This window comes from Bombus affinis, chromosome 9 (assembly GCF_024516045.1).
Source record: "Bombus affinis isolate iyBomAffi1 chromosome 9, iyBomAffi1.2, whole genome shotgun sequence".
In the NCBI taxonomy this organism is placed as follows: Eukaryota; Metazoa; Arthropoda; class Insecta; order Hymenoptera; family Apidae; genus Bombus; species Bombus affinis.
Genome location: NC_066352.1, coordinates 1704813 through 1718475, shown reverse-complemented (window position 1 = coordinate 1718475; position 13663 = coordinate 1704813). Strand labels below are relative to the sequence as shown.

Below are 13663 nucleotides of genomic sequence, written 5' to 3'. Positions count from 1 at the left end.
TAACGGTATTCGAGCGAGGCAGCAAAATAATTAGAGAGAATCGTTCAATAGACGCGACGTCTCATTAGTACGAGTGCCGATAAAAAAAACAGGCCGACCCTTGCTTACTGAAACGAGAGAAACAGAAAGAAATAAAGGACCAATTACAACATTGAACCGACTCTGGAATCAGTAAAATCAATCAGAAAAAATCGTTCTAAGCAATATACGTAAACACGAAGTTATACGAACAGTCGTATCTGCTTTAATCGCGCATGTACATTAATATCCATTTAATCTCCTCGGTACGAACGTGAGCAACCACCAAATACATTCTCACGACTGACCGAACGGTTAACATCGACAATCGCTATTGAAGTTAGGCAAGTTGCTGGAGGTGGACACTCGAATTTTCTGACTTGACATTTTCTCGAGGTGGAGAGGAAGGAATGAGTAATTGCTAAATGCATGCTTTGAAGAACGAGAAGTTCTAACCCCTACGTACTGATTAGCAAGAAGCCGTGAGATAATCGCGCGCGACGTTCGAGTGTTTGAGTAACGGTTCGTAGGTAAGAAAATAATAAAGCGCATGAGCTTGAGGAAACGAAAAAAAGGTAAGTTAATTCCAAAAAACTCCGCGTCTTTGGGCTTTCCTTGGTTATAAACAGTCATTGATTATTTAAACTATTTCTAAAGAGTCGATGGCTTCGTAATCGTACCGTTGCGCTGAAACAATAATTAAAATAAAACATTCGTAATACAATATAAAAATCTTATTCGAAGGAATCAGTAATTTTTGCGAGCACATAACCTCGCGATTTCAACAATAAATTCGTATATACATTTTGTAGACGCAAATTTATGAAAACTTTCTCGCATTTGCGATGCATAAAATTTATATTCGTTAATATAGTCAACAGTTGAGAAACAGTTGAAAGTTGAAAATATCGGTGAAAAATTATTCGACACAAAATTTTTGACGAGTGATTTATTAGATATAAAATCTACTATTGTATATACGAGACAGCAATGGTCTCGCAGAACGAATTCAGACTTTCGTTCGTGTGTTCGTTTCGTGTACACTGGCAGTGCGAGCCTCTAAAAATATCATTGTTACAATATGCAGCGGATGTGGATTATAAACGAGCGTTTTACAAGAGGATAAATCGTGAAATTTTATGTTACTCGTCCGAACAGTGTCGCTAGTATCTTCGCTAAGTTGGTGCTCGGCTTTAACTCGTTTCAAAATTTCATGATCGTGTATGATAGATAGTCATAATTTTCTATTAGAATAATCATAATTATTACTACTTAATTTTATTACTATTATTACTTCTATTCCAGCACATTTTCCACGCAAAATCAGATAAAGTATTTCTTTGAAATATCCGTCGATGTATACCACAAACTCATAGGTTACATAATTAATATCTAATCAACAACAAACAATTGTATCGATTTCGAACGCACCGTTACAAAGGTATTCGAGAACGAGACAGCAAGCGTTGCTTCTAGAATTTGCAAGAACGGCCGTTGTTTCGCGTGTCGCTTAGTAAGCACTTCTGCGTGAGAACCGGGCGTGCTCGCGTGTGTAATGGAATATCATCAGTCGCGCGATACGTTTCGAAGTATCATTCAGAAATTCCTGCGATAATATTACATTTACGATCGACAATGTGACGCCACGTGCATGACAAAGATCGAAACGAAACGATATCCAGAGATAAAAAGGGAGGGAAAAAAGAAAAAGAAAGAAGGAAAAAGAGAGGAATAGAGAGGAGACAAAGACAGGACTAGGCAAGTAGAGTGAGAAAGAGGGAGAGGCAGATACGATCCAGTTTCAATCCTTTTCTAAACGATACGAAATGAAACGAATATTCCGTACGACTTGTGCGTTCGCGATCTTGCGTCGTTGCGGCGCAGCGGGTTCGTTCATAATTACTGGCAGGCTGAAAACTGAAATCGAAAGAGGCGGAACGAAATTAGTAACAATAACGTTAGCCTGCGGCACGGAACGCTGTAACGAGCGCTTTCACATGGGGAACAAAGGAGGAACCGAGCTTCGATTTCGCTCGTTGCCGAGGGAAAGAGGGAAAATACATACGCGCGCGCGCGTTAAAGTCAGAAAGAGATGGAGAATCAGAAATAGAAAGAGAAAGAAGGGAGGCAGACGGTTGGAAGAGAAATCGAAAAGCAAAAAAAAAAAGGGCCAAGCAAAAAGAATCGCGGAGAAGACTCAAAAACTCGGTGGCTGCAATCCGCAATCCCTGGCCGAACATTCTCTTCCTCCCTATCTCGCTCTTCGATTCGAGCTAACGTAAGCGCTTTCACGTGGGAAACCAAGTGGTTCGGCCGCGTTTGTAGTCAGACATCGCCAGTAGAATTTGCGCGCACACTGCTAGACCGCAAGTCACCGTTGCTTGTCGCACGCTAGCGATAGACATGCTTGCATTTTTCAGCACCTTCAGCGATTCCACCGTTCTGCTACGTTATCTATACCGAAACCTTCCACTTTCCCCTAACGTTCGCCCTCATTTTTCTGCACGCCTTTCGCTGAATCATTTTTCCCCCCTTTTGATCATTTTCTCTCTCTGTCCCTCTGTGTCTACCTCTTTTTCAATTTTTCCTTTCCTGGTATATCGAAAAGATGCTAATGTCACGTTTCTGTAAAAAGAGCGTCTTGTTTCAGAATTCGAGGTGAAATATTTTGATTGTTCTCGCGGAAAAAATTCTTTTGTTTCGAAACCAGCACACTTTTGGGTTAAAATTTTGGAATCGCTCCTATTTTCAATCTCTATTCTGGCATTTTTGTAAGAGCGAAAAGGCAGTATTATAAAGCAGTTTCAATGCGAAGTTAAATCACGATTATTTATATTAACCCTTTCAATATCAAATTTTTGATGCATTGCATGGCGGAGGTTCAGATGCATTCTAAAATGTGGAGTTCGGTGCTATTAGCAGCGTAGAAATTGATTCCGGACACGTTCAACGAAAGATTTGTATATTATAATTTCACATCTGTAAAAAGGGATATTGCGTCGTTTGAAATTTCTATCGGCTACATCGGCGTGGTATTTTAAATTCGCAACGAACGGATTTGCAAAATACGACACGGCAAGGAAAAAGAGTCACAGGATAACGATACGCGAATAATATCAGAATTTATAATGCGACGTTTACAAAATATTTCACGAGCGCCGGCCAATTGAGTATTACACAGCACGCAAACGCGCCAATGCTGGTCTCTATTTGAATATTAAACGAAATCTTTGTTTCCGGTTTAATTAATAAATTTCAACGTCGATTTATAATTCACAATCTGTACAGCCAAATAGAGGCATGGCTGGCCAGGGAAAATTACCGTGTTACTCGAACGTAATTCGAAGGACTGACTGCCGATCGATAAATCGTAACGAGTATGTATGCGTGAGTTTTCAATGTATGAGAAATAATCATCTCGATGAAATATTCGATGGAAATTATCGTTGTTACACGAAGGTATTTTCTATAATTAGGATATAATATCGTTGGACGTTATAAAATCGCCGATATAAGAAACTCGTTTCTACAGTTATAAAGAGGAAGTTGTTTATTCAATTACGTTATTACACTTAAATATCAGTTACATTGCATGCCGATTATAAAAAATCTCTCTCCATATTAACTTTCTAATTATTATTAAATAGTTTAATTACGTATACATATATAGATACATTATTGACGAAAGAAATATTAACACGATTGTATCTAATTGCGGTTGCGTAATACTTTTCAATGATAAAACAGAAAATATCTTGTCTAATCGGAAACGTACAATTACTTTTCTATTATTATCTGTTTTCGATCTATTAAACGTACATATATAGACTTAACGTTATTCACGTTATTATAACACATTGCAATCATTTGTAAATAACGAACGCCTCATCGTACTCAAATTTTTAATTAAAGCTACACCAAAAGATTCACGGAATGTTATACGTACACTCGAACACTGAGAAAACCATAGGGACGGACGCTCGATTTATGGTTCATGATCAACGATTTTTACGCTAGATTGGTCAACTGCGTGAAAATCGAGACGCGCCGATACTTTTTCCATTAATTTATGAAAGTGGAACCGGGAAGCTGTCGAAATCATAGAAATGGAAGTAACACCGTGATTTTTATTTTGCATCGAAATGATGATTTCCCATTTCGACTAAATTGCGAGTTCTTTTATTACTTTGACCTGCAGCTACCTTAACCGACGCTATGCAGCCCTACGAAAATGACGACATTAAAATCTATGTCGCAACACGACTGCCCATCCATCGAGCCAGGAAAACTAATTAACTAATTTTCTATGGTTTACTTCGTTCCTCCCCCGCCCTCTGTTGTTGCGTATATGTGCGTGTGTATTGCGACCCAGTGTTCTCGCCACTTTCCACGTAGCTCTAAACAAGGTTCGAAGCAGGTTTTTGCTGGTTAACGATAACCAACGACGGCAGAAGTTTACTCTCCTCGGACCGGAACGTACCATTAAACTTTACGCCGCCACGAGAGTCGTGCGCAGCTTCGACACGTTATGTTTTCAACTTAGATTTATCGACTAACCGACGACTGTTCCAGAAATAATCGAGAAATTGTTCCTCGATTTCTTCCAAGATTGGTGTTCCGTCCAAATGGTATGCCACTTGATTAAAGACTTTTTGTTTTCCTGGAAAAATCCTCCGTTATTCTGTTAGAAGTCACGCGTGCGGGTGAATCGAACAGCGATCGAATAAGCTACTTAACACATATTTAGAGATTTAATTCAATATTTTTCCGACATTTCAAAAACATCCTATAGAATCCAGTAGCTTTCCACGTCAAATAGGAATAACTGATTATTGTTCGGTGGTCGCGAGGTTTTTCAGGAACGACTAGGGCAAAGGTCGTGGACGTCGATATCTGTGAGTATGTAGCAGTCGACACAATTGGAGCAGCTTTTGCGTTCATGTACACGTCAGAACGCATTATTGCTTGGCATTCGGCGTTTGCTTTTATGTAACGCTGTTGTTTTTTTGCAAGTGTTCTTTTACCATCTAAATAGAGAGAGCGCGAAACGTGCGGCCGTCACTGACGCCGAAACCGATACACAAACGGCAGGCGTTTTACATCTGCATAGCATACCGACGCGCAACCCAGCGGAACACTTCTTTTCTTCTGCTTTTTTTTATCTTTGGCCTCGAGTCCGTTCCGATATCGCCACTTTTGCTGTTCGATTATAGCGCGAGCTGGCGTTTCTTGTAAACGCGTTCGATTTGATCGCGCGGCTCCCACGCGCTTACAATTGGACTCGGGCCAGGCTATGCGCGTTATCGTACTTTACACGCTGCTCTTTCATCAACTATGAGTCACTGCTCTCTGGCATGCACCTCTGTCTCTCTTCCTACTTCCCTCAACCTCCATTGTGCTGTAGAGTATGATATACGACGATCGATAATTATAATAATTGCTTTTAACAACTAAAGTTTAATATTCCAAAATGTTTTCTTAAACCTACAAATGTATCGTTATAATTGCTCAATAACATCGCTGTTCTAATACAAGAAGAAGACATAATTACTCTTTGTTGAAGCAATTTACAAGATGCAAACGCTTCTGCCGCGCAAACACCATTGTTGAAAGTAGAATGCGGAATAATCGAAAACAAAAGACCTGTACGTATTAACATGACACGAGCATGAGCGAAACACATGATACATTCGTAGCATCGCAAAATACTCGCACGTGTTACAATTTTATCCTATTAATTTCGACACAGGTTCAGTCTGTCAGTCACAGGCCGTTAAGGAGTTAATGATTTTCAGTTTTGTTAATTAAATTCCCGATATATTAGGTCATCCCATAAGTTCGTGCCGTTTTTCGAGCGGTTATATATATTAAGATTGTTTACATACTTTTCATTTTCATGAAAAAATGTAATCCCCCTCTCGTTGTACAACTTCTTCCCGTTTTTCTGATAGAGCCATTATTCCGTCTCGATAAAAGTTCTCTTGTTTTTCTTTAAAATATGAAATGTATGTACACAAAAGTCGGCACGAACTTATGGGATGACCTAATACATATATTCCTTTTCATCATCTTCCGAAATTTCTTTACTACATCAGATTTGTGCTTTCTTCAACGACTCTTATACCTCTCTTAGCGAATACCATAATGATTTTACTTTTGAACTTTGAGAAATGTACGAACCTGTTATACGTATGCGTGCATTAAGCCAAATACTAGAAGCTTCGGTACATTATTTTGTCTTGTAATAGATTCTAAAAAGATATCCTTATAAGTCGTTAGTCAGCAGGACTTTGAATATCGTACTGCATCTTCAACTTTTGTAGAATTTACCTTTTAAACGAGTTTCGCATCTTTGATCAGTCACCTTTTAATCTCTTTTACTTTGTAACCTCCTGACAATTTTCTGGTCCCAATCATTTTCTTATTTTTCGCGAGAGCTGGTCATAACAGGTCAACCGTTTTATTTTCAAGTTTCAACATACGTATTTACATTGCAGTTCGTTTACTAATAAAACATTTTCACGTGACATTCGATGTCAGAAGCATGAGTTGGAAAAATATAAATTGAATCCACCGTGAATTTAAATATACGATAATATATCGACTTTTATTACAAAAAAGATATTATATTACATCCAACGTGCTATTTAAACAATTTCATTCAAAACATTGCATAAGATAATATAATATTATTGTGTCAGTTGCTTGGATTATCTTGACGAAATTTCACGACCTAGTTATAATTTCGATTATTCCGCTGTGTCATGTCAACAAATGCTACTTTGTTAATGCCGTAAAACGTCAATTATCTAGATATCAACTATTCGAACATCGATTATCTGGACTTCCAATTATACGGGCATTGCCTCTCTGACTCTCGATTATCCGAGACATGTAATCAGAGATTCTTGTACATGTAGGTCACCAAGTCGAAAATCTGCTCCTTGTGTACACGCAGAACCTTCCTTGCATTACGCACTACGTAGTATACGCTATAGTATCGTTATACAAATGCTTTTGACAGTATTTAGATATTCATAACAAAAAAAAAAAACAAATATTTTTAACATACTATATTTTAGGGAATCCCATGTTAAATACAGCTATACATTTTACAGGAGAAGAGGATTTTAGGAGAAATAATTTTCGGAAAAATTCAATTATTCCGAATGCATTTGAAATGTAAACGAATTTCTACGCCGTAAGTCTATTTCAATAATACACCATACATGTTCGACGCTTAAAATAATTTCAAGTGCCTTCCTCAATGCCAGTTAAAGTAAACACACTGTAGATACCAAAAGTATAGAATATCGTTGAATGTCGTTTAATCGCACAAATTGACATTCTTATTCAAAATTATTGCAACATAATATTTGAAAAAGAATTAGAATAAATAATAACGTTAAAGAAATATATTATATTTTTCTACATGAGCATATACGTTATTCAACGAACTGAGAAGGAAAGTGGTAAAGCGTATGTTTTCTTCGATTCAGTTAAACTATTCCCCTGCTATTACGATGCGAGATGACAATAGCATCGTTTAGCGAAAAATTATTCGCTCGAAGCAGCATTTCGTACCAAGTAGGTGTAATCGTATCGAAGTTAACTTGGAAAAATAAACGTATTACATCATTTCAAACGATGCAAGTAAAATCACACAAGATTGAACAAAAATTACACTTGCATTCGCATCGCGAAGCCTTGAATAAAACGCGGAGAAGGGAAACAAGTTTCCTATCCATTATCACGACGAGCATGTTGCAACGTCATTAGCGTATAATTTCATTCCGTGTTGTATAATTGCATAGCATAATTGTCGACGACGGAAAATCCTCCGCGATACTCTAATAACGCGCAAACTTCTCGTCTATACGAAACGAACCTTGTCTTCCTCGTGTCTACCGAGTCGTCCCGTTCATAACGAAATAAGAACTATCGTCGTAAAAACTGACCCACAATATCGTAATACATACATACATTCATCTGTAAATGAGAAGAATTCCTTTCTGATTTTGCCTTGACGATGAATATATCGCTACGTGCTCGCTCATAACGCACGTCAGGCATGTTGATTGTAAAACAATAGTATAGCATAGTGTGTAGTGTGCGTTGCTGGAAAGAAGACTAGCGTAAGGAATGCGGATCTGATCGCTGATTTCATGTAGGCTCGATGTAATTCAGAATCCGTGTATTGGCCGAAAACGTCACGTATACGAACAAGACAATACATACAACAACGTGTGAACAATACAAAGAACAGTACCGTCCTTGCCCCTGTGTCGGCCAGCTGGTTTTCTTTCCAGCAATGCGCAGCACATTACATAACATATACAAAAAATGCATTACCGTTTATGAGCAGAAAATATTTATACAAATTCTAAAGATAAAATCTAGAGATTCGTTTCAACTCGCTATTTCATATCGTTTATAACACAGTTATTTTCGTCCGATTCCTAATTCTGGGTTCCCATAACGGTAATTAACACGTGAATGGCGGATGTCTGATAAGAGTTACGAAAGAATGACCTCGCGTACCATAACCTCGTTTATAACTTAACTGATAGTATTGTGAAATAATAATTATTATAAGTGAATAGTGGAAAAACTTGAATGGACCGATTGGTATATAAAGTCATCGTATAACAAGATTTATAATTAACGCGGAGCGAAATAAAACGATCTATCTACGATCGTAAATCGTGAATAGATATTCCTTCGATTTCTACATAGATTCTACTTGTCTGTAATATAAAAAAATGGCGGTATTAGATTCTAATTAAAAATAATAATTCTAAACGTGTAATTCTCTAATTCGAAGTGATTATGAAAGCTGTCGAAAAACAACGCAAACCCTTATACGTAGATTGTACATATACGCTTGTGGATAACGAGCTTAAGAGAAAAGCTCGCACGCGAAGGGATCGGAAGAAGAAAGAGTACGAGTCAGCGCGCCACTCGTTCCTTTTCCCGATACAGACACCTTCTCGAGAGTTCGTGTCCAGATCCGTTACATCGAAGGAACAGAACGCCTTCGAAGATGCAGCCACTCCGTGAAAACATATCGCAGCTTTCCTGGCCTGGTCTCTCGGTCAAAAGCTCTCGCAGAAGACAATTCGCTTCCACTTTGCTGTATCGTTCGTCGACACAGCACCGCGGCAAAGACGCCGAGAATAAATCCACGATACCGATTTGTCGCCAGTGCCTGGTGATTTTGGCACGAGGCTCACGTGCCACGATAAAGCGACGTGCCGATCGGGACAAAGACGCCGGAACAGCGTTTTCTCCAGTAGCCACCGCACGTTCGACAACCCGACGAATGTCGTAAGCTCGCTCTGTTCTTCAAATTCTTTTCCTTTTATTTCCTCCTGTTTCCTTTCCTTTTCTCCCTTTTCTGTCGCGAAAGATATTATGGTTTGTAGATCGCGTACGCACGAAGAGAATCGGAGTTTGCTCCGAGACCTTTTTCAGATTTATTTATCAGACTCGTTTGAATATTTCTGTTAACCTTTTCAATGATTCCATGAGAATGGAATGATACATTGTAAATATAACTGCAGATCTAAAAAGCAAACTTGTCTCATTACTTATTGTCAAATTTAAAAACTTGCTTAAAGATTCTCTAACGTCGCGTTATTGGGGATTATTTTCAAACGTTGTTTTTCAGATAATTATATAAAGTAACTTTATATATTATATTATTTGAAATTCTCTCGAAATCTGTTTCATCGCTGTGCGTACAACATGAGAGTAGACGAACTATTTTCTTGTAACAACTTCGGTTAGGAGTATCAATTGATGCGTGACCCCGAACTTATGAACGCTGACGTACAATACAATACCACGAGTAATTATTCGAACGGGTATATGTTTGCTATTTATCATTGGAAAGCTCGTATCTCCGATTATGAGTTTGTATAATCCAAACGGCAAAAATCGACAAAAAGAAATGCTGCTTCCTTTATTATGAAAAATTTATGATGTCGATCAGTGCAATTAATGATCATGTTTATCGTTAAAGGCGTTAAGGCAGATTCGGAGAAATATTAATTTCAAGTAATGATATTTTTCGTATCGAATAGGTATGTTTGAAAATTCATGCCAATTCGAATCATCACGCGTGACCCAATTAATAGTCCTTGAACCAAGGACGTACAGATTCTGCTTGATCTTACGTGGCGATACACAGCCAAGCTTTATCTTTCGAGAATAAAATCGTCGGTTCCAGACACAATCTTTCTGCCGCAATAAAATTACAATTCGTTGTTTTTTCAACGAATAACTGAATCTTTATATGGTTTAACTTAAGAACGATAAACAGATGATGGCGATAAACAGACTGGGCCATTTCTGACCAGTACAACTTCCTACGTGCAATTCCATTGTTAAATATGTAAAGATAGGCTATTACAGCTACTATTATAGAACTTTACTCAAAGATTTATCGATTATCATTCTCGTTGCCTAACGAAAGCTATGTAACTATCGAAATTATAAATCCAAAGAAACTAAATTATACGCAACGAGATGGGTAGAATCGTAAAATATTACGAAAAAATGATGAAAGATATACAGTCGACTGTCGTATAACGTTGCGCGTTATAGGAAGCAGCGTCATATACGCTGTATACGATAATATGCGTTATACGAATCACATGTATATGTTATATATGGAGTATGGAGATCCATTGTACTATATAACTGGAAAATTCATAATAAATCGAAAGCTAGATACAAATTTTTCTCTTTTAGATTTTAACTTCAACCACTTACTAATATTCATTTCGTATAATATGTATATCTCACGTTTTGCATATTATGCGAATTTTATTATTAACGCGTCCCTTTCACATTTTTGTTCGTATCCTTTATTTCGTTGAGGATCGAAGTCTGAAACGACCCAATCAGTCGAGGGTTAAACGTTGGAACAATCGACTCTTTGTATTTGGCTCGTTAGACGAACGATAATTCACGCCCGCCATTACGCAACTTAAAAGAAACCAACAAACGCACAGTACTGCCAAACGAAACAAACTGCGAAACAGCGAACACATTTGACACGTGACGCAAACCATTGACAAATTTTCGTAACAACGATCGTTGTCGAAACGTGTCGAGCAGCGATCTAATAATATCGATACCGTTTCAACTATATACGATCCACGCAGCCATGTCGTACAACCGAAACTTCAAGGCCATCGAAATCGCGCGTACGCTGGTAGAAGCGATCATAATATGTCTCGATCGAAGAATTCATACGGCGCTGATAATCGCGAATCGATATCGAGTAATGAAAACAGTGAAACAGTGGAAATCGGACGTTGTAACACTGTAACACGCGATACGACACGTTGACCGGCTTAAATTGCGAAAGCGTGCAACAGCCAGTCAAGGTGAGAAGGCCAGCGGCGATGTCAATCTAGACAGTCGCCTCATCATTACGCCTTACTGACAGAGTCATTAATGTGCGATAAACAGGAGGATTAGAGGCACGAATAGCTGGAACTGGACAAATGTTTCGTGTTTAAAAATAACTTTGATTTAAGATATAGCGCTTGGAACGATCGGAGTATCGCTTTCCGTGTTACATCGATTTCCATACCGATTTTATGCTTCTTATATTTGCATAAATTGTTCTATCGATTGTCTCGACGTCAATCTATATTCATATATATGTATATCACAGTATCGTACGAGTAACATGTCAATCTATTAAACTTAGTAGGCTCGTCGATTTTGTTCACCTTGTTCCTTTATTTTAGTCTCCTTAGATCCTCTGTTCTACAGTGTATCGTATATTCGAATAGGTCGGATAGAACTTCATTTTCAACAAGTTCTGTTCAAAGAATTTAAAATAATTAGAAGTAGAAACACGATTGTGTAGTGGGAAGATAGGAAAGCGCAATCACGTTACGAAACGCAAGATGAACGTCTGACAATGATCTATTTAAATTTCAACGAGACCATCAAGCCATGCCGGTAGTTGAAGACTTTTATACGGATCCAGCACTCGCGCCTATTGTAAATTTGCCCCGAGCGAAAACACTTGTCACTTGTCCAAAGATAAACGAGGCTGGCTTGAAACATTAACGAGATCTCAACGAACACCAAAGTGGAAATGTTAATCGGCTGACAAAGCCGATTTCGAACCGATGAGATCCACGCTTCAGACAAAAATATGCAAAACTTCGCCCCTAACAAAAAGATCGAGAACGTATCACATAGCTTTCGCTACCATCTCTCGTACGATAGAAGCACACTTCTTTATAACCAAGCATGTCGCTGATTCATATTGCATACTGTTACGACGATATTTGTGTTCTAGTTGGAGCTTTAACCGCTGACGAACGTGAAATTCGCGTTAATAACGTACAACGTGGATAATGTGGAACGTGAGAACGTGACGACCATTTCTCCAATTAATTCTCTTCCTAGCGCACCATCGCTCCACTATTCATTCACTATCATGATGATCGTGTCAGCAATGGACATTCGTAACATCCCACCGTCAATAATTCTGACTGATTTCAAACACGAACGACTTCAACCCTCTTCCATACAAATATCAATAATTGGAATATTTTTTTCGCATACCTACCCAACAGTCATAATCCAAGGAGTGTTTCGCACTAATTATCACCGAGAGATTGGTTCACTGATTTCCAACACGATTGCAACAGATTCTTCCTCACACCGTTTGTTTCTTCTTCTATTGCAACGTACCAGTAGCAAGCACACTGTTCCAGTTTAGCCGGCTAGCAAACCACCTATCACGAGATTACGGTGCTCGAAACACGACACACGCGTCGCGATGATCGCGTGGCAGATGCTGGACCGTGAGGTTGTCAGGTCACTCGCGAGAACCCCTCGAAATCTCAGGTATCCCTGGTGAAACACGGAAACACAAGATAACGGAGTTACGATAACAACGATGATGCACGTGCACAAAGCGACAAGTCGCCGATTATTACACGGAACATAACATTCGTTGTCATGATACTCGCGATCGACTTACTGGAGCGAACAGGTGGGCGAACACGGACAAGACTAGTCACGCTGTGCGAGACACGCGAGTCTCGTGAGGTTCGCAAAACCAACAAAAGAGAAGACGCACGCGTCGCGACGGCTTGACGTCGACTGAGGAGAGATGGATACGCCGCGTCGCGTCCGTACGCCCCTGCTACCACGAGCCCCCACCAACCGACGCTTTGGAGGCGCCACCGACGCTTCGCCACCCCTCTGGCTTCTCGTTCGTTCCGTTTTCTCTGTCTGTTCTGCCTTGGTGCGTCGAGCCACCGCGCCGTCGTCGTCGTCGTCATCGTCGACGTCGTTCGCTTTCTATGTACGCTGTGCATTCTTTGTATCAACCGGCGAACGAGAGCCGATGAGTCTAACGATATCTAACAAAATCGATTCTTTGCCATTTTTCTTTCATTTTTTTATAAGAACGATATTTATCTCGTATTTCGTAAATTTCGTAAACATAGAGAAGTGTATAGTTACGAAGCATGTAAGATTTACTTTTTATGTCTAAATTAGTATAACCCGTGTGATTTGTATAGCTCGGGACGTATGTCTTGTGCTGTATAGAGATCTACGGTATTTCAATCTTTTTTAAACAAAATATTTATCATAATATACA

General features: G+C 39.0%; 1 protein-coding gene across 19 annotated transcripts in view; it reads right to left on the bottom strand.

Moving 5' to 3' along the window:
• The window catches only part of LOC126920331 (CUGBP Elav-like family member 2), a 468989-nt gene extending 455805 nt beyond the window's left edge, over positions 1-13184 (bottom strand). For 7 of the 19 annotated variants that reach the window (XM_050730533.1, XM_050730527.1, XM_050730524.1 and 4 more), the window contains exon 1: positions 12620-13183. Coding sequence is in view for 16 of the 19 variants with exons in the window: in XM_050730527.1 (XP_050586484.1) it covers positions 12620-12630 (11 nt within the window). In the remaining 3 variants the exon portion in view is untranslated. Of the gene's footprint in view, positions 1-12615 lie in introns of all 19 variants that reach the window. The other 12 variants (XM_050730521.1, XM_050730520.1, XM_050730522.1 and 9 more) reach the window with 6 other exon arrangements.
• Between the last annotated feature and the right edge of the window lie 479 nt (positions 13185-13663).